This window comes from Zosterops lateralis (assembly GCF_965231275.1).
Source record: "Zosterops lateralis genome assembly, chromosome: 24".
NCBI lineage: Eukaryota > Metazoa > Chordata > Aves > Passeriformes > Zosteropidae > Zosterops > Zosterops lateralis.
This window is the reverse complement of record NC_139784.1, coordinates 1,857,864-1,884,957: the sequence shown is the minus strand read 5'-3', so window position 1 is coordinate 1,884,957 and position 27,094 is coordinate 1,857,864. Positions and strand designations below refer to the sequence as shown.

Genomic DNA, 27,094 nt, shown 5'->3' with positions numbered 1-27,094 from the left:
TCAGCAGGGGAAGCACCTCGTGCCACAGAGGCCACTGCCCAAGCCTGAGAGGCCAAAGCCCCCAGAGCTGATGGGCACTCCCTGAGAGCTGAGGATGCTGCCAACAGCAGCAGAGGTGGAGGATCCCACCACGGTGTTCTGTGGGAAGGAGCTGAGGATGGGGCCGGGCAGGGTCACCACCACGGGCGAGGGCTGGATGGCCACGGTGGAGTCCTGGCACTGCCTGACACAGGGCTCATTGCAGCTGTTGGCCAGCGGGGTGGGGCCACAGGGCTGGCAGGGCCGGCACGGGCTGTAGCAGGACATGGCTTGAGGCTGCAGATGCACCTGGCACAGAGGGAAGGAAGAATCAAGGCATGAGAGGGGTTTGAAGTGTAACCTGTCACCCCAAAATGAGAGAGATCCTTTCTCTCAGCCCCAGTGAGCCCCAACAAGAATAATCAAGTCTATGGACGAACCCAGCCAGCCCACAGGGTAGGAGTTACGTTATTCTATATCCATCCTTTTTCCATGGTAAACCTTTCCTCTCCCATGGTAAACCTTTCCTCTCCCGTGCTAAGCAGCCTCAAGACCCAGTACTGGGTCTTGGGAATGTGAGAAGAAGTCTCAAAAGAGGATTATGTAGAAGGAGTAGAAGAATTAGGAGAGTGAGAAGGAGGACAAGAAACGGCTCCAAACTCACCTTGTTCCCAGTAGGATGGAGAACAGATGAATGGATGGGAGAGTGGTGAGAAGGGCCCATTTTTATACTGTCCCAACACTGCCCTGGGCCCATAGTCACTTCATGGGGACAGTAATTTTCCAACAGACTCATCTTTAAAGCAAAATATTTGACCTAATGCCCCAGGGCGTGTTTTAGTTTCCATCAACGCTGCAATTTCATTTGGTCATTTCTGACTCACCCTTTGGGTCACAGAGGCACCTTTCAAGTACCTGGATGAGGAGCCCAAGGATTTCCTGCTCAGGTACACATCAGCACATGCAGAAGATGTGTTCCACTCCCTGGAGGGGCCTGAGGTCTGTGGAGATCTGGTGGGGGTCTGGGCAGATCTGTTTTCAGCTCCCTGTGCAGGATACCGTGCACATCGTCCCACCAACACATTGGCTCTTGGATACCTAAAGGCCACTGTGTCAGACTATGAAGCCCATCCCTTTCCCTCCCTGCTGCTTCCCTGCTCATGGCAGGAGCCCCTGGGCATTGCCTCTAAGAACAGGTGGGTTGCACTGCTGTTGTCAGATGCCTTCACTCAAGGAAATCTCCTTCTGAGGAAACAATTGCCAGTTGAAAGTCATCCCTCCTCATGGCAGTCTCTGGGGTCCACAAGCTATATTATCATTGGGTTTGCAGAAAAATGTTGCTCTTTCAAATTCCTTGATTCCTCAATAAACCTTGGACCTCTCCTGATACCACTATGAGCTTTAGCAAGGAGCAGAGCAAAGACCTGGACTCTTTTTGCAAACACAATGACACTCCTGCAAGCCCCCTGGGCTGAGGGAATGCTGACAACCAGGTCATGGAGAGGGAAATGGCCGTGGGGCTGCCTGGAGTTGTACTCCAGTGCTCAGAGATGGTTTAACTGGGACATGGTGGGGCTGCCCTGACAGCAGGGGAATTCAGTGTGGGATGTGGGCCAGCACACAGGATGCCAAAAAGGCTGACACACAGACAATCCAAAATTAGAGTGCGACTTGCCACAGAGTCTCTCCCTGGAGATTTGCCTACTGAAGGCATTCTCTTGCCATCTGGGACACCTCCCAGCTGCCTCTGTGTCTGCAGGGCAGGGAAGTGCATCAGCCCTTGGTGTAGTATCAGAGCAAGTTTTGTACCCAGGGCTTTTCTGAATGCATTTCCTCCCTGAGCATCCCCAGGCATGTGGCACTGCACTTTTCCCTAATCTCTCACATGCTGGGGGAATGGATATTTCCCTCCCACTCCAGTGGTTCTGTCCCTCTATCCACAGCTCACCCTCTTTCCCTGTGTTTTGCCTTTACTTTTTGTGGGTTTTTTGAACCACGAGGTGCCTCTAAGATGCTGCCAGCTTTTCTGATCTCTTCCTTTTCACAGGTGCCTGTGAAGGCACATCTGATCTCCCAGACTGAGGGGTGGAAGAGTTGGTGTGTTTGATGTCCAGGGTCTCTAGATTGCTATTTGTATCCTCCCTGACTATCTCTGTCTGTCCTCAGCTGCATTCCCTCACTGCCAGCATCTCCCAAAGGGAATTTACAGGTGTTTTCACTAACATCAAGGCTCATGTGCCCATCACCAGGTGACACACTTACATTGGTCCAGTCTGTTTAAATCTTCCCACAGCTGATCCTCCTCCTCCTCTGCTGTGGGGAGGTTTTCCCTACCCCTTTTTCTGAGGAATATCAGGGGCCTTATCCTGTGACAGGAAATGTTGCCCGTAAAGACCAAGGCCCAGAAGCCTTGGAGAACCTTCCCCTTCCCTGTAACCCCTGCCCCCAGTGAAGCTGCCCAAGTCAGCCTTGGCTCAAGCCTCCCTTTTCCTGTTGCCCTGTGGGGAAGATCTTCTTTGCCATCACAAGATCGATCTCCTGATTCAGCTCCAGGTGGGCTTTGGCTTTCCAAGCCCAGCCCTGGAACACTCAGCCTGGCAAACCTTCTGCATCAGCAAAGGGCATCAAGAGGAAGAGAGAGGGAAGCATTTCCCTGGAGAAGCAGTGTCCAGTGGGCGTTGGAATGAAGGTGAGAGGGAGGAGAGAGCAGCAGGCAGGACGTGCTGCGAGGAGAGGAGCCTTTGGGGGCTCTGCTGCTCTGTGTGGGGCAGGGCAGAGCTGGGGCTGTCCCTGCACAGGCAGCTGCCAACAATGGCAAGGCACTGCCCTGAGCCAACATCCCCGGCCTGCACGTGCCCCTGGGGCATGGGGGACACATCCTGTGCCTGCAGGGACACGCTCTGACCCCGGCTGTGCTCAGGCCTGGCAGGGCACACGTGAAAGGAGCTGCAGCACAGACCAAGCATGTCAGAAATGAGGAAATGAAATGGCAGCCTTGATGGAGATCCAACCACAACGTGTGGTGTTAGGGAGGATATTTTGCTTTGGAGGTGAATGTGTTGGAAAATTAGTGCCTTTGTGCCGTGCCTGTGTGCCTGGGGCAGTGAGAAACAGTATAAAAGGGGAACCTTCTCCTCACTCTCTCATTCACTCCTCTCACCTCCATCTCCTTGGCATCAAGGTGAGTCTGAAGCCCTTTCTTTTATTCCTTTGAGTTTTCTGAGCCTATCCACCCCTGTGGTTCCCTGTGGGTTGTTGAGAAAAGCTTGTTATGGGAGAGCGAAGGGGCAGAAGCTGTGCATGGAGAGAGGCTGGGTTTTGTCTGAGATGTTTCCTGAGTCCTGGCGTGGATGGGGAAGTTCCTGGGCTTGGCCACCCTTCAGGAGATCCTTGGGAGCTTTAGCAAACAGAGAGAATACTGGGCCTCTCTAAGCAAAGAAACTGGGCTTCTCTTTGCTTTTCTCCATCATGGTGCAACAACAGATGGCTCTAACATAGCCCTTTCTCACCTCTACTCCTCAATGTCCTCTGTGCCAGGTGCATCTGCAGCCCCAAGCCATGTCCTGCTACAGCCCGTGCCGGCCCTGCCAGCCCTGCGGCCCCACCCCGCTGGCCAACAGCTGCAATGAGCCCTGTGTCAGGCAGTGCCAGGACTCCACCGTGGCCATCCAGCCCTCGCCCGTGGTGGTGACCCTGCCCGGCCCCATCCTCACCTCCTTCCCACAGAACACCGTGGTGGGATCCTCCACCTCTGCTGCTGTTGGCAGCATCCTCAGCTCTCAGGGAGTGCCCATCAGCTCTGGGGGCTTTGGCCTCTCGGGCTTGGGCAGTGGCCTCTGTGGCCTCCCCTGCTAAAGCTGCTGCCATGGCCCTGGGGAAGGAACCCAGGCACTCCCAGGATGGAACCGCCCTGTGGATGCAGCAGGGCCTTGTTGCTTCCTGAGGGGCTGAGCAACCCCAGCAGCCCTTGCAGAAGGACAGGGCCAGCCTGGGCTCTTGGCAAGCACAGCCCAGCCCTGCCTCTGCCCTCTGCCCCTCTCTCCTTTCCCTGCTGTGTCCTTGTTGCCTTGTGCTGCCCTGGGCTGTGAGCCCCACACAGCCACCCTGGGGAGCACCTGCTGGCCCTGCTCCCCTCTGTGGGGCCCTGCTTGGAAAACACACCTTGGAGAAAAACCAACTGTTGTTTGCCCCTGGTGCTCTCTGCATTGGCATCTCTGCTTAGATTGACCTAATTTTCCTGGTTTGACTCAATAAAATTCTTTTGCATCAAAGCCCATGTTTTCCTCTCATTTATTTCCCTACAAATCCTCTCCCAACATGCCCAGAAAGAGGGATGTTGCTCACGGCTGGTTGTGGGACAGGTTGTGGGGAATGGTTGTTCACAGGGGGTTAACACAGGCTCAGTTTAAATATTCTCAGTAATGCAATAGGTAACTCTGTTTTCTAATTTTCTCTACTGACCTGGGGCTGGACAGCATGGCCCAATGCTCTTCAATGATCATAATGAGATGAGAAAGAGGATTTTTGGTCTCCCCTAAAGCATTCTCTTCTCTACACTCAGCAATGGGCCTTCCCTACACTTCCTGGGCCTTCAGCTTCTCTCCAGCCAAGTACTCTGATCTTCTCACCATCCTAGCCATGTTACACCAAAGTGTCTCCACTTAGTCCAGGTGATTCTTGCATTCCAGCCCGTGCCCAACACGGGGATGGCACCAGGCGAGTGCTGAGCAGAGCGGCATCATGGCTCCCACCCATCTCCTGGTGCCACTCCTGCTGGCACAGCCCAGGATGCTGCTGACACAGCCCTTGGTGCCAGGGCACAGTCGGGGCAGTTGCCCCTGTTTGACAGGGTGATGTGCTGCTTTGAAAGTGGCAGGTGAGTCACTTGCTCTTCTGTACACTTTTGTTATGCATCTTGCTGTGGTTATAGTTAATTTTCTTATCTCATTCCAGTAAATTGTAGTTGTTTCAGCCTGTAATTGGTGCTTTTTGTGCCTCCAATTCTTCTCTTCAGCCCTCTATATTGGAGAAGGTGGGGAAGGGGTAAGAGCAGCACATGGTTTTATTTGGAGCATTGAACTGGAGGATACCATTGCCAAACCAAGACAGGGATCTTTCTGTACTTTGCAGCCTAATCAGCAAGCAAGGAGACCTCACCAGTGGAACAGGCAGCAGCTGCCTCCCCCAGCCAAGGACATCTGGGAGCTAACAAGCTTTAAGTCATAATTGTCATGGTTTGGCCCAGGTGAGCAGGAGGGGGCATGGGCAAGATCTTCATGTTCATTGATACCATCTCATGTCCTTCCCAAGATGGGGGAGAGGACTCTCTCTCTTCCAGGAAGAAGGCTGCTCCTTCCAGTGGGAAAAAGCCTGAGGGGTGAAACCACATAAACCTGGTTTACTTTCCATGTAAATAGTTTCTATGTCTCATAGCTTTTGTCATTAATATTGTGGCTGTTACTGTTTGTTTTCTTATCTCATTGCTGTTTCCAATAAATTGTTCTTTTCTCCAACTGTGATCTTTGACTTTTGTGCTTCCAGCTGGAGGGAAAGGGGAAACCAGTGTTGGTGTGGTTTATTTTTGGAGGGTTTTTTTTGAGCAGGAATGCTAAATTCAAAAATACCATCCCTCAACCACCACAGTGATAAACCAAGATGTTGTGTGTCAGTGGAGCAGATTGCAGTTAGCATCTCTTACTCTGGGACATCCTGGAAAATTCATTTTTAAGGATGTAGTAAATCAAGATGTTGATGTGTGTCTATGTATATGTTGCTAACCTGGCAAAATATTCAAGGACCATGTATCCTATAGCTGAATTATGTTCATTGCAATACAGAAAGTCACACTTACAGGTCAAAAAGACCCTGTGCCCAGGTGAAGACCCTTTGCCTGAGCATGTGTAGAATTGAACTGGGGTGGTGTAACTTGTGTGCAAGTCAGGAACCAATCCCAATAGAGAGGCTGTACTTGGAAAGCTTCTAACTGTGATTTCTGTGTACAGAAAATGGCATGAAAAGTCTGGTGAGTATAATTTGAAAGAAATAAATTTTAAAAGATTCCTAGTTATATGTTGAAAGTTTAAAGTGTTAAAATCCTCTTAATTGTTGTGTAGTAAGTGTATTAAAGTTCCAAATAATTTGTATTTGTAAACCCCTGTACTGTGGCAGTAGGGGCCACCTTTATGGTCTCCCTACAGAGGCAGGGAGCACGTTTGTTCTTTGAGCTCCGACAACCCCGCTCCCCGCATGGCTGCCGCTGCTCCCATGCTGCAGCTGCCACCCGAATCACTGCCCTGCCGCCCCTCCGGTGGGGGGCGAGGGGTCTTGTTCTCAGAGCCCACGCTCACCAGAGGGGGCCAGGGCAGCACCACCACTGCCGCCAGCGCCACCGAACCGGCGCCGCCCTCGCAGCATGAATATCATCGCCGCCAGTGCGGCCCCACGCCCCCGACAGCGCAGGTCTGTCACAGCGGCCGCAGCCGCAAATCGGCCTCCACCGCGTGCCGCGCCCTGTCGCCGCACGAGTTCTCCAGCACTGCCAGTGCCACGTGTGCCCTGTCTGCATTCCTGCCCGCATGCGCTCCATCAGCATTTCCTGCTGGCATGGAAATTAGTAGAATACCCATGAAGCCCCACTGTGAGCCAGAACATAATCGGCACCAAAAGTCCCCAGCCGAGACAAACCAATCCAAAATCCGGACCCACAAAAGACAGTACTGAACTAGCTATGCCCTAAAGTGTTAGTAAACCATTTTTTGTATCTCGCTGTAACTTAAAGGGTGCCCGAGAAGGGGGGGTACCCCTGGAGTAGGCTGGCCTGAGTGAGCTCTGCGAACACCTGCGAGGGCGGGCTCCCGGCTCTGCAGTGACCGAAGCTGCAAAGCCGATTGCCTCTCCTCCTCAACGGTGAACCAGGAAGAGCAGCGAGGGCTCAGACCATCCCTTGAGCTACCCCTTTGAGAGCTGATTAATAAAGGCATTTTAAGAAGAAAACACTGTCTCCTGCCCATTTTTAACATGCTTGATTTGGGGAATTCCACCAAGCACCTAGGCTTGTGCAACTCTGACATAAACAATCAATGTCTCTTATGAGTGTGTGATTATTGAGTTGTTGCAGAGTGGGTAACAAATCTGGTATTGTGGGTGATGCAACTGTTATAAATGAGACAATATAAAATTTATTTTCGTGTAACAGTGAACACAGAAAGCCACGATAAAAGGACAGCCCTGATCCTGGGATTGACACTGGGTGAACATTTGGACAGGCCTCTATCACTCCCATTCACAAATCTCGCCACCAAAGGTCCAGATTTTATACAGTTTATTCTCCCCAAGGCAGGGTTCCTTTGTCCACATTTGCTCAGATTGTATATTCATGTGTCCTCTTTGGAGACTCCAGTTCTCCTGAATAAGCTTTTGGGCAGAGCAGAGAAGTTGATGAGATTTCCAAGAAAGCGATATTTGTCCCACAGATCTTGACAAGGAGTGCGCCTGGTCATTGAGGCATATCTGATTTTAATCATCCAGGTGTGTCCTTGATTAATCACCGTTAATGACCCATCACCGTGGCTGCGAGTCCTTTTCTGTTGCTGATTTTATTTCTCTTCCCTGGAGCCACCTGTCCCCTCACAGATGTAAATCAGCTTTCCCAAAACTGGCTTCTGCTTTCTTGTTTTTATACTACTTTATTTCTAGAATTAATTATTTTATACAGATATTCCCCATATGACTACCAAACCCATTCTGTGATTCCATGGGAACACGGGTCTGTGAGAAGGCAGCCCACTGTACTGTGTCCCTCCTTTGGGGAATCCAGTGGTTAGGATAGGATCTGCTGGAGTGTGATGGGAAGCCAGTGTGTTTGTCTTGTCAGTAACACATTCACTGCTGTGGTCAAAAGATCAGTTTAAAGAGGAAAGAGAAAAGAGGTTCATGGTTGTCCATGGATTATGTAGGGTAATTCTATTCTATTTGATTCAATTTGATTTGATTCTATTCTATGCAGCCCTGCCAAGAGGGAGGTGCCCGAGGGATGATTGGCCTGCCACAAACCAGAACTGTGCTCTGGCAGCCCAGAAACCAAACTGTGTCCTGGGCTGCATCCAAACCAGCTCAGGCAGCAGGACAAGGGAGGGGATTCTGACACCCTCAGGTGACACCCCACCTGCAGAGCTGCCTCCAGCTCGGGGGTGCCAGCACAGGAAGGACATGGAGCTGTTGGAGTGAGCCCAGAGGAAACCAAAATTATCAGAGGGATGGAGCAGCTGTGCTATGAGGAAAAGCTGGGAGAATTGGGAATGCTCAGCCTGGAGAGGAAAAGCTTTGGGGTGATGTAATTGTGACCTTGCAGTAACCTGAATTTACAGTCAAGATGGGGAGAGACTGTTTACAAGAATATGTAGTGACAGGACAAGGGGGAGTGGCTTCACACTGACAGAGAGTAGATTCAGACTGGATATCAAGAAGTAATCCTTTTTATGCAAGTGTTGTGATGTCTTGCACGGTTTGTCTAGAGATGCTGTGGCTGCCCCTGGATCCCTGGAAGTGTTCAAGGCCAGGCTGAGATGGGGCTTGGAGCAATCTGGGATAGTGGAAGGTGTCCCTGCCCATGGCATGGGGGTTGGGCCTGGGTGATCTTTAAGGTCCTTTCCAAGCCAAGCCATTCTGGGATTTTCTCATTCCTTTCAGATCCATTGGGACAGGGAAACTCAGAACGCAGAGGTTCACTCAGTGCACACAGAGCACACCCAATGCCAGCCTGTGCTGACAGCCAGTGCAAAACCAGCCCCAACAAGCCCTCCCAGAAACAGCCCTGGGCAATCTCTCTGCCCTGGGAGAGTGTCTGCAGGGCAAAGGATGACACAAAGGCACGGGCTGGGTTGCAGCAGAATTTAATGAGTCAAAAGAGGGAGAGGAGGGGGATCCAGGAAGAGGGCACAGTGCAGGGAGCAGCTTTAGCAGGGGAAGCACCTCGTGCCACAGAGGCCACTGCCCAAGCCTGAGAGGCCAAAGCCCCCAGAGCTGATGGGCACTCCCTGAGAGCTGAGGATGCTGCCAACAGCAGCAGAGGTGGAGGATCCCACCACGGTGTTCTGTGGGAAGGAGCTGAGGATGGGGCCAGGCAGGGTCACCACCACGGGCGAGGGCTGGATGGCCACGGTGGAGTCCTGGCACTGCCTGACACAGGGCTCATTGCAGCTGTTGGCCAGCGGGGTGGGGCCACAGGGCTGGCAGGGCCGGCACGGGCTGTAGCAGGACATGGCTTGGGGCTGCAGATGCACCTGGCATAGAGGGAAGAGGGAAGTAAATCACAAGGAGTTGGTGAGGATCCAACTGTCACCCCACCATGAAGATGGCCATGTTTCTCTCAATGCAAAAGGCTCCCCAAATCATGACAGAGTCCATAGAGATCCCCACCTCTCCAACAGCTCAGGAGACCCCTCAGCCAAGCCCCAGTGTCTGTCACACCTTCTGCCGCTTTCCCTCACCCATGGCAAGGAGCCCCAGTGCCCGGCTGGAGACAAGTAATGTGCTTAGAAATGCATTTGGAAGAGGACAAGGAGGAGAAGAAATGCTCCAAACTCACCTTATTCCCAAGGAGCTGGAGATGGGAAGAGTGGATGAGAGAGTGAGGAGAAGGAGCCACTTTTATATTGCTCCTGCACCGCCCCAGGCCCACAGTAACTGCACAGGGCAACAATTTTCCTACAGACTCATCCCCAAAGCAAAGTATGCTCCCTAATGCCACAGGGTGTGTTTTGGTTTCCATCAAGGCTGTAATTTAATTTCCTCCTTTCTGACATCCCCACTAGGTCATGAAGATCCCTTTCATGGTCAGAGATGAGAAGCCAAATGATTTTTCATGCAGGAACACATGAGTAATGGTTGGACTCCATGGAGGTCTTTGCCAATCCTTGTGATTCTGCCATTCAATAATTCTCTAGTCATTGGCAGGAATCAAGTCTCAAAGAGAGCCCTGTGCCATTGGGTTCCTCCTCAATACCTGTAGCTGGTGTTGGGTGTCTGGTCTGTTCCTTGTTCCTCCCTCTCTCCTCACCCACCGTGCCCTTTGGCTGCACAATGTGGAGCCTGACCTGGATGACACACAAGCACAGGCCACTTTTCCAACACATACTGTCAGTGCTGAGAACACATGTGTCAGAGAACACATGTGACATGTGAGGGAGCTGCCAAGCATCCCTTTTTCCTAGAAGAGCCAGGATGGAGCTGCCCTTCCTGGAGGGGGATTCAGCCCTGCCTAAGACAGGCCTGCAGACATCACACACTCCTGGCTTGGCCTCACACCAAAAGGCTGACACACGGCCAACCCAAAATTAGAGTGTGACTTGCCACTGGTAGGGAGAGTCTCTCCCTGGAGATTTGCCTACTGAAGGCATTCCCTTGCCCTCCTGGGACACGTCCCAGCTGCCTCCATGTCTGCAGGGCAGGGAAGTGCATCAGCCCTTGGTGTAGTCTCAGACAGGGTTTTGTACCCAGGGCTTTTCTGAGCATATTCCCTCCCTGAGCATCCCCAGGCATGTGGCACTGCACTTTCCCCAAATCTCTCACATGTTGGGGAAATGGAGAACATTTCCCTTCTCTGCATAGGTCCCGGGTTGTTCTGTAGGCTGATGAGGCATGGGGGGCACATCCTGTGCCTGCAGGGACACGCTCTGACCCCGGCTGTGCTCAGGCCTGGCAGGGCACACGTGAAAGGAGCTGCAGCACTGACCAAGCATGTCAGAAATGAGGAAATGAAATGGCAGCCTTGATGGAGATCCATCCACAACGTGTGGTGTTAGGGAGGATATTTTGCTTTGGAGGTGAATGTGTTGGAAAATTAGTGCCCTTGTTGCATGCCTGTGGGCCTGGGGCAGTGGAGGAACAGTATAAAAGGGGAACCTTCTTCTCACTCTCTCATTCACTCCTCTCACCTCCATCTCCTTGGCATCAAGGTGAGTCTGAAGTTCTTCCTTTTCTTTCCCCTTTGGGCTTTCTAATCACATTCTCTGCTTTAATCCCATGTGGGTTGTTGAGAACAGCTTGTTATGGGAGAGCGAAGGGGCAGAAGCTGTGCATGGAGAGAGGCTGGGTTTTGTCTGAGATGTATACTGGGTCATGTTCTAGGTTTTGAAGTCCCTGGGCTTGGCCAGTCTTCAGGAGATCCTTGGGAGCTTTAACAAACAGTGAGGCTGTTGGGCCTCTCGAAGCAGCCTCCTGCTCTCTTCTCCTTCTCTTTGCTTTTCTTTGTCATGGTGCTCCAACAAACGGCTGTGACATAGCCCTTTCTCACCTCTGCTCCTCAATGTCCTCTGTGCCAGGTGCATCTGCAGCCCCAAGCCATGTCCTGCTACAGCCCGTGCCGGCCCTGCCAGCCCTGCGGCCCCACCCCGCTGGCCAACAGCTGCAATGAGCCCTGTGTCAGGCAGTGCCAGGACTCCACCGTGGCCATCCAGCCCTCGCCCGTGGTGGTGACCCTGCCTGGCCCCATCCTCAGCTCCTTCCCACAGAACACCGTGGTGGGATCCTCCACCTCTGCTGCTGTTGGCAGCATCCTCAGCTCTCAGGGAGTGCCCATCAGCTCTGGGGGCTTTGGCCTCTCAGGCTTGGGCAGTGGCCTCTGTGGCCTCCCCTGCTAAAGCTGCTGCCATGGCCCTGGGGAAGGAATCCAGGCACTCCCAGGATGGAACCGCCCTGTGGACGCAGCAGGGCCTTGTTGCTTCCTGAGGGGCTGAGCAACCCCAGCAGCCCTTGCAGAAGGACAGGGCCAGCCTGGGCTCTTGGCAAGCACAGCCCAGCCCTGCCTCTGCCCTCTGCCCCTCTCTCCTTTCCCTGCTGTGTCCTTGTTGCCTTGTGCTGCCCTGGGCTGTGAGCCCCACACAGCCACCCTGGGGAGCACCTGCTGGCCCTGCTCCCCTCTGTGGGGCCCTGCTTGGAAAACACACCTTGGAGAACAACCAACTGTTGTTTGCCCCTGGTGCTCTCTGCATTGTGCTCTCTGCATTGGCATCTCTGCTTAGATTGACCTAATTTTCCTGTTTTGACTCAATAAAGTTCTTTTGCATCACAGCCTATGTTTTCCTCTCATTTGTTTCCCTACAAATCCTCTTCCAACATGCCCAGAAAGAGGGATGTTGCTCAGGGCTGGCTGTGGGACGGGTTGTGGGGAATGGTTGTTCACAGGGGGTTAACACATGCTCAATTTAAATATTCTTACTCATGCAATAGGTAACTGTTTTCTAATTTTCTCTGCTGACCTGGGGCTGGACAGCATGGCCCAATGTTCTTCAATGATCATAATGAGATGAGAAAGATGATTTTTGGTCTCCCCTAAAGCATTCTCTTCTCTACACTCAGCAATGAGCCTTCCCTACACTTCCTGGGTCTTCAGCTTCTTTTGTCCAGCCAAGTACTCTGATCTTCTCACCATCCTGGCCACCTTACACCAAAGTATCTCCACTATCTCCAGGTAGTTCTTGCATTCCAGCCCATGCCCAACACAGAGATGGCACCAGGCGAGTGCTGAGCAGAGCGGCATCATGGCTCCCACCCATGTCCTGGTGCCACTCCTGCTGGCACAGCCCAGGATCCTTCCAAACAACAGCACCAGGAGACAGGGCATGGGGGTTTTGGGGTCAGTTCATCACTGAGGTTTTCTTCCACTGCTCCTGGAGAAGAGTCCTTCCCCTGGGAGGCCGTGGGGTCCCTCCCACTGGACACTGTTCTCCATGAACTTCTCCAGGCTGTGTCCACTCTCACGAGCAGCAGGTCTACAGCTTCTGCTGCAACATGAGTCTCTCCCATGCCAGACAGTCCTCCCAAAACTGCTGTAGTGTGGGTCTCTCTTTCCATGGGCTGCAGCCCTCCAAAGACAGGCTGCTCCAGCCTGGAAGCAGCGCCCCCACTCTCCACCGGATCTTCCACTGGATCACAGCCTCCTCCAGGCATCCACCTGCTCTGGCGTGGGCACCTCCCTCACAGGCTGCAGGTGGATCTCTGCATTCCCTGTGGTTCCCATGGGCTGCAGGGGTACAGCTGCTTCACCATGGTCTTCACCACAGCCTGCAGAGGAATCTCAGCTCGGGCACCTTGGGCACCTCCTGCTCCTCCTTCTCCACTGATCATGGTGTTGCCATGTTGTTTTGCCTCACACTTTCCCACCTCTTCCTCTTCTCTGACTAGGAGCAAAACTGTGTGACTTTGTTTTAATTTTCTTCTTAAATATATCATCAGAGAGGTATTACCAGCCTCTAAAACTGTCCCAGTCTTGGCCAGTAGCATGTCCATCATCAAAACCATTAGAGATTGGCTCTGTTGGACCTGCTGAAAGTCTCCAGCAGCTTTTTCACAGAGCCATCTATGTGGCCTCACAGCTCCAAAAAAGAGGCAGTGTAAAAAGCCGTAAATTGGGTAATTTTATTCTGTACTTGGTCTATTCTATTCTATTCTATTCTATTCTATTCTATTCTATTCTATTCTTTCCTGTCCTGCCCTGTCCTGTCCTGTCCTGTCCTGTCCTGTCCTGTCCCATTATTTTCAGCCCTGCCAAGAAGGACCTAGGGCTTCCTGTGGGATGATTGGCCTGCCACAAACCAGAACTGTGCTCTGGCAGCCCAGAAACCAAACTGTGTCCTAGGCTGCATCCAAACCAGCTCAGGCAGCAGGACAAGGGAGGGGATTCTGACACCCTCAGGTGACACCCCACCTGCAGAGCTGCCTCCAGCTCGGGGGTGCCAGCACAGGAAGGACATGGAGCTGTTGGAGTGAGCCCAGAGGAAACCAAAATTATCAGAGGGATGGAGCAGCTGTGCTATGAGGAAAAGCCGGGAGAATTGGGAATGCTCAGCCTGGAGAGGAAAAGCTTTGGGGTGATGTAATTGTGACCTTGCAGTAACCTGAATTTACAGTCAAGATGGGGAGAGACTGTTTACAAGAATATGTAGTGACAGGACAAGGGGGAGTGGCTTCACACTGACAGAGAGTAGATTCAGACTGGATATCAAGAAGTAATCCTTTTTATGCAAGTGTTGTGATGTCTTGCACGGTTTGTCTAGAGATGCTGTGGCTGCCCCTGGATCCCTGGAAGTGTTCAAGGCCAGGCTGAGATGGGGTTTGGAGCAATCTGGGATAGTGGAAGGTGTCCCTGCCTATGGCATGGGGTTGGGCCTGGGTGATCTTTAAGGTCCTTTCCAAGCCAAGCCATTCTGGGATTTTCTCATTCCTTTCAGATCCATTGGGACAGGGAAACTCAGAACGCAGAGGTTCACTCAGTGCACACAGAGCACACCCAATGCCAGCCTGTGCTGACAGCCAGTGCAAAACCAGCCCCAACAAGCCCTCCCAGAAACAGCCCTGGGCAACCTCTGCCCTGGGAGAGTGTCTGCAGGGCAAAGGATGACACAAAGGCACGGGCTGGGTTGCAACAGAATTTAATGAGTCAAAAGAGGGAGAGGAGGGGGATCCAGGAAGAGGGCACAGTGCAGGGAGCAGCTTTAGCAGGGGAAGCACCTCGTGCCACAGAGGCCACTGCCCAAGCCTGAGAGGCCAAAGCCCCCAGAGCTGATGGGCACTCCCTGAGAGCTGAGGATGCTGCCAACAGCAGCAGAGGTGGAGGATCCCACCACGGTGTTCTGTGGGAAGGAGCTGAGGATGGGGCCGGGCAGGGTCACCACCACGGGCGAGGGCTGGATGGCCACAGTGGAGTCCTGGCACTGCCTGACACAGGGCTCATTGCAGCTGTTGGCCAGCGGGGTGGGGCCACAGGGCTGGCAGGGCCGGCACGGGCTGTAGCAGGACATGGCTTGGGGCTGCAGATGCACCTGAGAGAGAGGGAAGAGGGAAGTAAATCACAAGGAGAGGGTGAAGATCCAACTGTCACCCCACCATGACGGAGAGAAGGCATGAGCTGGCAATGAGAGCTGGAGGCTGGTTCTGGAGGCACGTGGGCTCTTCCCTTCACCCAAACCCTACTCTCAATCCTGTGGGCTCAAGCCTGGGGACATCCCCAACCATCCCAGAACTGGGGCAATACTTCTGCCAAGTCCCAGAAGTCATCCACCTCCCACTCCTTTCCTCCTTTCACAAAAAGCATCTGCAAAATCCTGCATGGGACAAAGTCACAGGTATGTGCATAGAAATCCCAGAGGAGAAGGGGAAAATGGGGAATGGGTTTCAAACTCACCTTGTTCCAAGGAGATGGAGGTGAGCAGAGTGAATGTGAGAGTGAGGAGAAGAACCTGCTTTTATACAGCTCTTGCATTGCCTCAGGCCCACAGTCCTGTGCCAGGGCATTAATTTTACAACAGACTCACGCCAAAAAGAAAATATCCTATGTAATGGCAAAGATTCAGGTTATGCTTCCGTCTACCTTGCCATTTCACTTCCTCATTTTTGACGTTCTTGCCCAGCATCCTTTCATGTACCACAATAAAAAGCTAAAGAATATCCCAGGCAGAATCATGTCAGTTGGGCCAGAGGTGCTGGAATGGTCCCATGCAGGCACTAGATGTTGGCTTGGGGTGGTGAAGTGCAATTGTTTTCATTTGCCTGTCTAAAAAGTGTCCCAGCTTTGCTTCCAGCAACACGTGTGACCACAGTCCCCAAAAGTTCCTCCTACTTAGGGACGTGTCACTTGGTTCTCTCTCTTCTCGTTCTCTCCAAGGGTCACGAGCTGCAGCATCTTCAGGCACCCTGGCTGTGTCAATGTTTAAGCTCTCTTCCTCTTGATGCCCTTTGCTCTGGGGGGGATATTTGCCAGGCTGTTGGAGTATCCAGGTTGGGGTTAGGAAAGCCAAAGCCCACCTGGAGCTGAATCAGGCAAAGCACATGGAGGGCAACAAGAAGATCTTCAAGGAAAGGGGAGAATTGGCCAAAGGCAGCTCCAGTATTCAACAGATCAGCTCCCCTGAAAGCAGGGGGTACATGCCTGGCAGAGGTACTTCAGGGGTTCTTGGACTTCTTCACTGGCAGGAATTGCTTTCAGGAATCTGATGTTCCTTGGGTTGTCAGGATATAGGAAGACTTCCCCACAGTGCAACAGGATAAGTGCGGGAACATTTAAACAGTTTTACCTGACACAAGTGTGTCTGATTTGATACTGTGAACACAGGAGGCATGGTTGGTGTCAGGTAAAGGTCACTTTCAACTCCTTTTGAAATCACAGCTGTCACAAAAAGCGTGTGAGCACTGGAAACAACTTGGCCTACTCAAGTTTTTCTGCCTTCAAGAAGGTGGCAAAAAGTAAGTATTGCACTGCAAAAGGAAAAACTCTTGAATCACTGGGTACAGAAGTTTGCTGTGATCCTACAGCCTTAAAACTCTGCAGTGCCATATGCCAGGGGATGCTCAGGGAGGAGATGTGCTCAAAAGGACCCTGGGTACAAAACCTACTCTGGGACTACACCAAGGACTGATGCACTTCCCTGCCCTGCAGACACAGAAGCAGCTGGGATGCGTCCCAGATGGCAAGAGAATGCCTTCAGTAGGCAAATCTCCAGGGAGAGACTCTGTGGCAAGTCGCACTCTAATTTTGGATTGTCTGTGTGTCAGCCTTTTTGGCATCCTGTGTGCTGGCCCACATCCCACACTGAATTCCCCTGCTGTCAGGGCAGCCCCACCATGTCCCAGTTAAACCATCTCTGAGCACTGGAGTACAACTCCAGGCAGCCCCACGGCCATTTCCCTCTCCATGACCTGGTTGTCAGCATTCCCTCAGCCCAGGGGGCTTGCAGGAGTGTCATTGTGTTTGCAAAAAGAGTCCAGGTCTTTGCTCTGCTCCTTGCTAAAGCTCATAGTGGTATCAGGAGAGGTCCAAGGTTTATTGAGGAATCAAGGAATTTGAAAGAGCAACATTTTTCTGCAAACCCAATGATAATATAGCTTGTGGACCCCAGAGACTGCCATGAGGAGGGATGACTTTCAACTGGCAATTGTTTCCTCAGAAGGAGATTTCCTTGAGTGAAGGCATCTGACAACAGCAGTGCAACCCACCTGTTCTTAGAGGCAATGCCCAGGGGCTCCTGCCATGAGCAGGGAAGCAGCAGGGAGGGAAAGGGATGGGCTTCATAGTCTGACACAGTGGCCTTTAGGTATCCAAGAGCCAATGTGTTGGTGGGACGATGTGCACGGTATCCTGCACAGGGAGCTGAAAACAGATCTGCCCAGACCCCCACCAGATCTCCACAGACCTCAGGCCCCTCCAGGGAGTGGAACACATCTTCTGCATGTGCTGATGTGTACCTGAGCAGGAAATCCTTGGGCTCCTCATCCAGGTACTTGAAAGGTGCCTCTGTGACCCAAAGGGTGAGTCAGAAATGACCAAATGAAATTGCAGCGTTGATGGAAACTAAAACACGCCCTGGGGCATTAGGTCAAATATTTTGCTTTAAAGATGAGTCTGTTGGAAAATTACTGTCCCCATGAAGTGACTATGGGCCCAGGGCAGTGTTGGGACAGTATAAAAATGGGCCCTTCTCACCACTCTCCCATCCATTCATCTGTTCTCCATCCTACTGGGAACAAGGTGAGTTTGGAGCCGTTTCTTGTCCTCCTTCTCACTCTCCTAATTCTTCTACTCCTTCTACATAATCCTCTTTTGAGACTTCTTCTCACATTCCCAAGACCCAGTACTGGGTCTTGAGGCTGCTTAGCACGGGAGAGGAAAGGTTTACCATGGGAGAGGAAAGGTTTACCATGGAAAAAGGATGGATATAGAATAACGTAACTCCTACCCTGTGGGCTGGCTGGGTTCGTCCATAGACTTGATTATTCTTGTTGGGGCTCACTGGGGCTGAGAGAAAGGATCTCTCTCATTTTGGGGTGACAGGTTACACTTCAAACCCCTCTCATGCCTTGATTCTTCCTTCCCTCTGTGCCAGGTGCATCTGCAGCCTCAAGCCATGTCCTGCTACAGCCCGTGCCGGCCCTGCCAGCCCTGTGGCCCCACCCCGCTGGCCAACAGCTGCAATGAGCCCTGTGTCAGGCAGTGCCAGGACTCCACCGTGGCCATCCAGCCCTCGCCCGTGGTGGTGACCCTGCCTGGCCCCATCCTCAGCTCCTTCCCACAGAACACCGTGGTGGGATCCTCCACCTCTGCTGCTGTTGGCAGCATCCTCAGCTCTCAGGGAGTGCCCATCAGCTCTGGGGGCTTTGGCCTCTCAGGCTTGGGCAGTGGCCTCTGTGGCACGAGGTGCTTCCCCTGCTAAAGCTGCTCCCTGCACTGTGCCCTCTTCCTGGATCCCCCTCCTCTCCCTCTTTTGACTCATTAAATTCTGCTGCAACCCAGCCCGTGCCTTTGTGTCATCCTTTGCCCTGCAGACACTCTCCCAGGGCAGAGAGATTGCCCAGGGCTGTTTCTGGGAGGGCTTGTTGGGGCTGGTTTTGCACTGGCTGTCAGCACAGGCTGGCATTGGGTGTGCTCTGTGTGCACTGAGTGAACCTCTGCGTTCTGAGTTTCCCTGTCCCAATGGATCTGAAAGGAATGAGAAAATCCCAGAATGGCTTGGCTTGGAAAGGACCTTAAAGATCACCCAGGCCCAACCCCCATGCCATGGGCAGGGACACCTTCCACTATCCCAGATTGCTCCAAGCCCCATCTCAGCCTGGCCTTGAACACTTCCAGGGATCCAGGGGCAGCCACAGCATCTCTAGACAAACCGTGCAAGACATCACAACACTTGCATAAAAAGGATTACTTCTTGATATCCAGTCTGAATCTACTCTCTGTCAGTGTGAAGCCACTCCCCCTTGTCCTGTCACTACATATTCTTGTAAACAGTCTCTCCCCATCTTGACTGTAAATTCAGGTTACTGCAAGGTCACAATTACATCACCCCAAAGCTTTTCCTCTCCAGGCTGAGCATTCCCAATTCTCCCGGCTTTTCCTCATAGCACAGCTGCTCCATCCCTCTGATAATTTTGGTTTCCTCTGGGCTCACTCCAACAGCTCCATGTCCTTCCTGTGCTGGCACCCCCGAGCTGGAGGCAGCTCTGCAGGTGGGATGTCACCTGAGGGTGTCAGAATCCCCTCCCTTGTCCTGCTGCCTGAGCTGGTTTGGATGCAGCCCAGGACACAGTTTGGTTTCTGGGCTGCCAGAGCACAGTTCTGGTTTGTGGCAGGCCAATCATCCCTCGGGCACCTCCCTCTTGGCAGGGCTGCATAGAATAGAATCAAATCAAATTGAATCAAATAGAATAGAATTACCCTACATAATCCATGGACAACCATGAACCTCTTTTCTCTTTCCTCTTTAAACTGATCTTTTGACCACAGCAGTGAATGTGTTACTGACAAGACAAACACACTGGCTTCCCATCACACTCCAGCAGATCCTATCCTAACCACTGGATTCCCCAAAGGAGGGACACAGTACAGTGGGCTGCCTTCTCACAGACCCGTGTTCCCATGGAATCACAGAATGGGTTTGGTTGTGTTGCCCACAATACAAGATTTGTTACCCACTGTGCAACAACTCAATAATCACACACTCAGAAGAGGCATTGATTGTTAAAATGTGCGGGAGATTATATTTTTCTCTTTAAAATGCCTTTATTGATCAGCTCTCAAAGGGATAGCTCGAGGGATGGTCAGCTCTTCCTGGTTCACCCTTGAGGACCAGGGTCTGTTATGGCTTTGCAGCCTTAGGTCACTGCAGAGCCGAGAACCCCACCCTCGCAGGTGTACCTGCAGCTCAGTTTTGCCGGGCCGATCTGAGGGTATCCTCCTCCTCAGGCACTTTTAATTACAGCGAGATACAAAAAAACTGTTTATCAACACTTTAGGGCATAACCAGTTCAGTACTGTCTTTTGTGGGTCCAGATTTTACATTGGTTTGTTTTAGCGGGGAACTTTTGGTGCTGAATATGTCCCAGTTCACAGCGGGGCTTTATGGGTGTTCTACTCATTTCCATGCCAATGGAACGCACGCGGTTAGGATGCGCCGGTGGGGCGCACATGGTGGCTGTGCTTGGGAACTTGGCGGGGCGCGGGGCAGGGCTTGGCGGCAGTGGGGGTAGATCCACGCCGGCGGTGGCGGCTGCTTCACAGCGGCTGTGGGGGAACGGGCCGCTCTCTGGTGTCAGGGCCAGGCCGGCGGCGGGGGCCTCTGCAGGGGTGCACGGCGTGGCCCCGGCGGCGGCGGGCTGGGGGCTGCGGTGGGGGAGCGGGGTCGCCGGCAGGGGCTCGGAGTTTCACGACGCCGCTGAGAAGGACGAAGAAGGAAGCAGCTGTGCTCTGGCCTTTTCCGAGGCAGCGGGGGGGGAGGCCTGCTGCTTTCGCCCTCGGTGGCTCCGCAGCGGCAGCGGTGGGGGGGGCGGCTTTGGCCTCCGGCGGCTCAGTGTCAGCAGCGGCGCTGGGCCGGCTCCGGCGGCCCGGGGGCTGCTCTGGCCCCGGCGGCGGCTGGGGTCTGCCGGTTTCTAAAGAGCAATTTTGTTCCCCGCCTTTGCAGGGAACTTACAGAGGTGGCCCCCACTGCTACTTCACAGGGACTTACAATTACAAATTGTTTAGAACATGAATACACTTGTTATACAACAATTAAGACAATTTTAACACTTTAAACTTTTAACATATACCCAGGAGGGGTTTTGGGGGTTTTTTTTGTTTATTTGTTTGTTTTTTTAACTTTATTTCTTTCATCGATTGTTTATGTCAGAGTGGCGCAAGTCTGGGTGCTTGATGGAATTCCCCAAATCAAACATACCCACTAGACTTTTCATGCCATTTTCTGTACACAGAAATCAGAGTTAGAAGCTTTCCAAGTACAGCCTCTCTATTGGGATTGGTTCCTGACTTGTACACAAGTTACAGCACCCCAGCTCAATTCTACACATGCTCAGGCAAAGGGTCTTCACCTGGGCACAGGGTCTTTTTGACCTGTAAGTGTGACTTTCTGTATTGCAATGAACATAATTCAGCTATAGGATACATGGTCCTTGAATATTTTGCCAGGTTAGCAACATATACATAGACACACATCAACATCTTGATTTACTACATCCTTAAAAATGAATTTTCCAGGATGTCCAGAGATGCTAACTGCAATCTGCTCCACTGACACACAACATCTTGGTTTATCACTGTGGTGGTTGAGGGATAGTATTCTCCAATTCAGTATTTCTGCTCAAAAAAAACCCAAACATCCACACCAACACTGGTTTCCCCTTTCCCTCCAGCTGGAAGCACAAAAGTCAAAGATCACAGTTGGAGAAAAGAACAATTTACTGGAAACAGCAATGAGATAAGAAAACAAACAGTAACAGCCACAATATTAATAACAAAAGCTATGAGACAAAGAAACTATTTACATGGAAAGTAAACCAGGTTTATGTGGTTTCACCCCTCAGGCTTTTTCCCACTGGAAGGAGCAGCCTTCTTCCTGGAAGAGAGAGAATCCTCTCCCCCATCTTGGGAAGGACATGAGATGGTATCAATGAACATGCAGGTCTTGCCCATGCCCCCTCCTGCTCACCTGGGCTAAACCATGACAATTATGACTTAAAGCTTGTTAGTTCCCAGATGTCCTTGGCTGGGGGAGGCAGCTGCTGCCTGTTCCACTGGTGAGGTCTCCTTGTTTGCTGATTAGGCTGCAAAGTACAGAAAGATCTCTGTCCTGGTTTGGCAATGGTATCCTCCAGTTCAATGCTCCAAATAAAACCATGTGCTGCTCTTACCCCTTCCCCACATTCTCCACTGTAGAGGGCTGAAGAGAAGAATTGGAGGCACAAAAAGCACCAATTACAGGCTGAGACAACTACAATTTACCAGAATGAGATAAGAAAATTAACTATAACCACAGCAAGATGCATAAAAAAAAGAAGAGCAAGTGACTCACCTGCCACTTTCAAAGCAGCACATCACCCTGTCAAACAGGGGCAACTGCCCCGACTGTGCCCTGGCACCAAGGGCTGTGTCAGCAGCATCCTGGGCTGTGCCAGCAGGAGTGCCACCAGGAGATGGGTGGGAGCAACGATGCCGCTCTGCTCAGCACTCGCCTGGTGCCATCCCTGTGTTGGGCACGGGCTGGAATGCAAGAATCACCTGGACTAAGTGGAGACACTTTGGTGTAACATGGCCAGGATGGTGAGAAGATCAGAGTACTTGGCTGGAGAGAAGCTGAAGGCCCAGGAAGTGTAGAGAAGGCCCATTGCTTAGTGTAGAGAAGAGAATGCTTTAGGGGAGACCAAAAATCATTTTTCTCATCTCATTATGATCATTGAAGAGCATTGGGCCATGCTGTCCAGCCCCAGGTCAGTAGAGAAAATTAGAAAACAGAGTTACCTATTGCATTACTGAGAATATTTAAACTGAGCCTGTGTTAACCCCCTGTGAACAACCATTCCCCACAACCCGTCCCACAACCAGCCGTGAGCAACATCCCTCTTTCTGGGCATGTTGGGAGAGGATCTGTAGGGAAATAAATGAGATGAAAACATGGGCTTTGATGCAAAATAATTTTATTGAGTCAAAACAGGAAAATTAGGTCAATCCAAGCAGAGATGCCAATGCAGAGAGCACCAGGGACAAACAACAGTTGGTTTTTCTCCAAGGCGTGTTTTCCAAGCAGGGCCCCACAGAGGGGAGCAGGGCCAGCAGGTGCTCCCCAGGGTGGCTGTGTGGGGCTCACAGCCCAGGGCAGCATAAGGCAACAAGGACACAGCAGGGAAAGGAGAGAGGGGCAGAGGGCAGAGGCAGGGCTGGGCTGTGCTTGCCAAGAGCCCAGACTGATCCCGTCCTTCTGCAAGGGCTGCTGGGGTTGCTCAGCCCCTCAGGAAGCAACAAGGCCATGCTGCGTCCCCAGGGCGGTTCCATCCTGGCAGTGCCTGGGTTCCTTCCCCAGGGCCATGGCAGCAGCTTTAGCAGGGGAGGCCACAGAGGCCACTGCCCAAGCCTGAGAGGCCAAAGCCCCCAGAGCTGATGGGCACTCCCTGAGAGCTGAGGATGCTGCCAACAGCAGCAGAGGTGGAGGATCCCACCACAGTGTTCTGTGGGAAGGAGCTGAGGATGGGGCCGGGCAGGGTCACCACCACGGGCGAGGGCTGGATGGCCACGGTGGAGTCCTGGCACTGCCTGACACAGGGCTCATTGCAGCTGTTGGCCAGCGGGGTGGGGCCGCAGGGCTGGCAGGGCCGGCACGGGCTGTAGCAGGACATGGCTTGGGGCTGCAGATGCACCTGGCACAGAGGACATTGAGGAGCAGAGGTGAGAAAGGGCTATGTCAGAGCCATTTGTTGGAGCACCATGACAAAGAAAAGCAAAGAGAAGGAGAAGAGAGCAGGAGGCTGCTTCGAGAGGCTCAACAGCCTCACTGTTTGTTAAAGCTCCCAAGGATCTCCTGAAGACTGGCCAAGCCCAGGGACTTCAAAACCTAGAACATGACCCAGTATACATCTCAGACAAAACCCAGCCTCTCTCCATGCACAGCTTCTGCCCATTCCCTCTCCCATAACAAGCTGTTCTCAACAATCCACATGGGATTAAAGCAGAGAAAGCCCAAAGGGGAAAGAAAAGGAAGAACTTCAGACTCACCTTGATGCCAAGGAGATGGAGGTGAGAGGAGTGAATAAGAGAGTGAGGAGAAGGTTCCCCTTTTATACTGTTCCTCCACTGCCCCAGGCACACAGGCACTGCACCAAGGCACTAATTTTCCAACACATTCACCTCCAAAGCAAAATATCCTCCCTAACACCGCACATTGTGGTTGGATCTCCATCAAGGCTGCCATTTCATTTCCTCATTTCTGACATGCTTGGTCAGTGCTGCAGCTCCTTTCACGTGTGCCCTGCCAGGCCTGAGCACAGCCGAGGTCAGAGCGTGTCCCTGCAGGCACAGGATGTGCCCCCCATGCCCCAGGGGCCCGTGCAGGCCGGGGATGTTGGCTCAGGGCAGTGCCTTGCCATTGTTGGCAGCTGCCTGTGCAGGGACAGCCCCAGCTCTGCCCTGCCCCACACAGAGCAGCAGAGCCCCCAAAGGCTCCTCTCCTCACAGCACGTCCTGCCTGCTGCTCTCTCCTCCCTCTCACCTTCATTCCAACGCCCACTGGACACTGCTTCTCCAGGGAAATGCTTCCCTCTCTCTTCCTCTTGATGCCCTTTGCTGATGCAGAAGGTTTGCCAGGCTGAGTATTCCAGGGCTGGGCTTGGAAAGCCAAAGCCCAACCTGGAGCTGAATCAGGAAATCGATCTTGTGGTGGCAAAGAAGATCTTCCCCACGGGGCAACAGGAAAAGGGAGGCTTGAGCCAAAGCTGACTGGGGCAGCTTCACTGGGGGCAGGTGTTACAGGGAAGGTTCTCCAAGGCTTCTGGGCCTTGGTCTTCATGGGCAACATTTCCTATCACAGCATAAGGCTCCTGATATTCCTCAGAAAAAGGGGTAGGGAAAACCTCCCCACAGCAGAGGAGGAGGAGGATCAGCTGTGGGAAGATTTAAACAGACTGGACTGACATGAGTGTGTGCAACCGGGTGATGGGCACACAAGCCTTGGTGTCAGTGAAATCACCTCCAAACTCCCTTTCGGAGATGCTGGCAGTGAGGGAATGCAGCTGAGGACAGACAGAGATGGTCAGGGAGGATACAAATAGCAATGTACAGACTTAGGTCTTGAAACACGCCAACTCTTCCACCCACTCAGGCATCTGGGAGATCAGATGTGCCTTCACAGGCACCTGTGAAGAGCAAGAGATCAGAAAAGCTGGCAGCATCTTAGAGGCATCTTGTGGTTCAAAAAACCATGAAAAGTCAAGGCAAAACACAGGAAAAGAGGATGACATGTGGATGGAGGGACAGAGTGGACACAAGGACTCCACTTATATATCAAAGGCACCTGGCTGTGGAGGGGAGCTCTCCGGAAGCCTCAGGAGCTGAATGAAGGGGTTTCAGAAAACACAGACCTGGTCACATCCTGGAGTCCAAAACTCTGTGGCTTCTGCAGGAAATTGTGACTGAAGCCCATCCCTTTCCAATGCTGCAAATGCCTCATCAGCCTACAGAACAACCCGGGACCTATGCAGAGAAGGGAAATGTTCTCCATTTCCCCAACATGTGAGAGATTTGGGGAAAGTGCAGTGCCACATGCCTGGGGATGCTCAGGGAGGGAATATGCTCAGAAAAGCCCTGGGTACAAAACCCTGTCTGAGACTACACCAAGGGCTGATGCACTTCCCTGCCCTGCAGACATGGAGGCAGCTGGGACGTGTCCCAGGAGGGCAAGGGAATGCCTTCGGTAGGCAAATCTCCAGGGAGAGACTCTCCCTACCTGTGGCAAGTCACACTCTAATTTTGGGTTGGCCTTGTGTCAGCCTTTTGGTGTGAGGCCAAGCCAGGAGTGTGTGTTGTCTGCAGGCCTGTCCAAGGCAGGGCTGAATCCCCCTCCAGGAAGGGCAGCTCCATCCTGGCTCTTATGGGAAAAAGGGATGCTTGGCAGCTCCCTCACATGTCACATGTGTTCTCTGACACATGTGTTCTCAGCACTGACAGCATGTGCTGGAAAAGTGGCCTGTGCTTGTGTGTCATCCAGGTCAGGCTCCACATTGTGCAGCCAAAGGGCACGGTGGGTGAGGAGAGAGGGAGGAACAAGGAACAGACCAGACACCCAACACCAGCTACAGATATTGAGGAGGAACCCAATGGCACAGGGCTCTCTTTGAGACTTGATTCCTGCCAATGATCATAGAATTACTGAATGGCAGAATCACAAGGATTGGCAAAGACCTCCATGGAGTCCAACCATTACTCATGTGTTCCTGCATGAAAAATCATTTGGCTTCTCATCTCTGACCATGAAAGGGATCTTCATGACCTAGTGGGGATGTCAGAAAGGAGGAAATTAAATGACAGCCTTGATGGAGACCAAAACACACCCTGTGGCATTAGGGAGCATATTTTGCTTTGGGGATGAGTCTGTAGGAAAATTGTTGCCCTGTGCAGTTACTGTGGGCCTGGGGCGGTGCAGGAGCAATATAAAAGTCGCTCCTTCTCCTCACTCTCTCATCCACTCTTCCCATCTCCAGCTCCTTGGGAATAAGGTGAGTTTGGAGCATTTCTCCTCCTCCTTGTCCTCTTCCAAATGCATTTCTAAGCACATTACTTGTCTCCAGCCGGGCACTGGGGCTCCTTGCCATGGGTGAGGGAAAGCGGCAGAAGGTGTGACAGACACTGGGGCTTGGCTGAGGTGTCTCCTGAGCTGTTGGAGAGGTGGGGATCTCTATGGACTCTGTCATGATTTGTGGAACCTTTTGCATTGAGAGAAACATGGCCATCCTCATGGTGGGGTGACAGTTGGATCCTCACCCTCTCCTTGTGATTTACTTCCCTCTTCCCTCTCTCTCAGGTGCATCTGCAGCCCCAAGCCATGTCCTGCTACAGCCCGTGCCGGCCCTGCCAGCCCTGTGGCCCCACCCCGCTGGCCAACAGCTGCAATGAGCCCTGTGTCAGGCAGTGCCAGGACTCCACCGTGGCCATCCAGCCCTCGCCCGTGGTGGTGACCCTGCCCGGCCCCATCCTCACCTCCTTCCCACAGAACACCGTGGTGGGATCCTCCACCTCTGCTGCTGTTGGCAGCATCCTCAGCTCTCAGGGAGTGCCCATCAGCTCTGGGGGCTTTGGCCTCTCAGGCTTGGGCAGTGGCCTCTGTGGCCTCCCCTGCTAAAGCTGCTGCCATGGCCCTGGGGAAGGAACCCAGGCATTGCCAGGATGGAACCGCCCTGGGGACGCAGCACGGCCTTGTTGCTTCCTGAGGGGCTGAGCAACCCCAGCAGCCCTTGCAGAAGGACGGGGCCAGCCTGGGCTCTTGGCAAGCACAGCCCAGCCCTGCCTCTGCCCTCTGCCCCTCTCTCCTTTCCCTGCTGTGTCCTTGTTGCCTTGTGCTGCCCTGGGCTGTGAGCCCCACACAGCCACCCTGGCGAGGACCTGCTGGCCCTGCTCCCTCTCTGGATCAGGCACATGGACACCTGCTGAGATCTCTGCCACAGTCATGGGATGGAGATTCTGCCCTGACCCTGGTGCTCTCTGTATTGAGGCCTCCACTCAGAGTGACCTTGTTTTCATCTTTTGACTCATTAAATGTCTGTTGCATCCCAGCCC

The 27,094-nt window shown here is 52.7% G+C and overlaps 8 protein-coding genes across 8 annotated transcripts; 4 read left to right on the top strand and 4 right to left on the bottom strand.

The window, feature by feature from the left end:
* Positions 1 to 306, bottom strand: LOC310918758 (feather keratin Cos1-2-like; the record flags this gene model as incomplete). The annotated part of the gene is made up of 1 exon (XM_083877720.1): positions 1 to 306. One exon carries the CDS (start codon positions 304 to 306, stop codon positions 1 to 3), a length of 306 nt encoding a protein of 101 aa, XP_083733846.1.
* A 3,270-nt stretch (positions 307 to 3,576) lies between these two features.
* Positions 3,577 to 3,873, top strand: LOC310918747 (feather keratin Cos1-2-like; the record flags this gene model as incomplete). The annotated part of the gene is made up of 1 exon (XM_083877710.1): positions 3,577 to 3,873. One exon carries the CDS (start codon positions 3,577 to 3,579, stop codon positions 3,871 to 3,873), a length of 297 nt encoding a protein of 98 aa, XP_083733836.1.
* Positions 3,874 to 8,972: 5,099 nt separating this feature from the next.
* Positions 8,973 to 9,278, bottom strand: LOC310918735 (feather keratin Cos1-2-like; the record flags this gene model as incomplete). The annotated part of the gene is made up of 1 exon (XM_083877688.1): positions 8,973 to 9,278. One exon carries the CDS (start codon positions 9,276 to 9,278, stop codon positions 8,973 to 8,975), a length of 306 nt encoding a protein of 101 aa, XP_083733814.1.
* Positions 9,279 to 11,360: 2,082 nt separating this feature from the next.
* LOC310918724 (feather keratin Cos1-2-like) lies at positions 11,361 to 11,657 on the top strand (the record flags this gene model as incomplete). Its single annotated transcript, XM_083877675.1, has 1 exon — positions 11,361 to 11,657. One exon carries the CDS (start codon positions 11,361 to 11,363, stop codon positions 11,655 to 11,657), a length of 297 nt encoding a protein of 98 aa, XP_083733801.1.
* Positions 11,658 to 14,510: 2,853 nt separating this feature from the next.
* On the bottom strand, positions 14,511 to 14,816 carry LOC310918672 (feather keratin Cos1-2-like; the record flags this gene model as incomplete). Its single annotated transcript, XM_083877608.1, has 1 exon — positions 14,511 to 14,816. The coding sequence occupies one exon, from the start codon at positions 14,814 to 14,816 to the stop codon at positions 14,511 to 14,513; it is 306 nt and encodes a 101-aa protein (XP_083733734.1).
* A 3,099-nt stretch (positions 14,817 to 17,915) lies between these two features.
* LOC310918577 (feather keratin Cos1-2-like) lies at positions 17,916 to 18,221 on the top strand (the record flags this gene model as incomplete). The annotated part of the gene is made up of 1 exon (XM_083877478.1): positions 17,916 to 18,221. The coding sequence occupies one exon, from the start codon at positions 17,916 to 17,918 to the stop codon at positions 18,219 to 18,221; it is 306 nt and encodes a 101-aa protein (XP_083733604.1).
* A 4,648-nt stretch (positions 18,222 to 22,869) lies between these two features.
* On the bottom strand, positions 22,870 to 23,166 carry LOC310918718 (feather keratin Cos1-2-like; the record flags this gene model as incomplete). Its single annotated transcript, XM_083877668.1, has 1 exon — positions 22,870 to 23,166. The coding sequence occupies one exon, from the start codon at positions 23,164 to 23,166 to the stop codon at positions 22,870 to 22,872; it is 297 nt and encodes a 98-aa protein (XP_083733794.1).
* A 3,197-nt stretch (positions 23,167 to 26,363) lies between these two features.
* On the top strand, positions 26,364 to 26,660 carry LOC310918524 (feather keratin Cos1-2-like; the record flags this gene model as incomplete). The annotated part of the gene is made up of 1 exon (XM_083877402.1): positions 26,364 to 26,660. One exon carries the CDS (start codon positions 26,364 to 26,366, stop codon positions 26,658 to 26,660), a length of 297 nt encoding a protein of 98 aa, XP_083733528.1.
* Between the last annotated feature and the right edge of the window lie 434 nt (positions 26,661 to 27,094).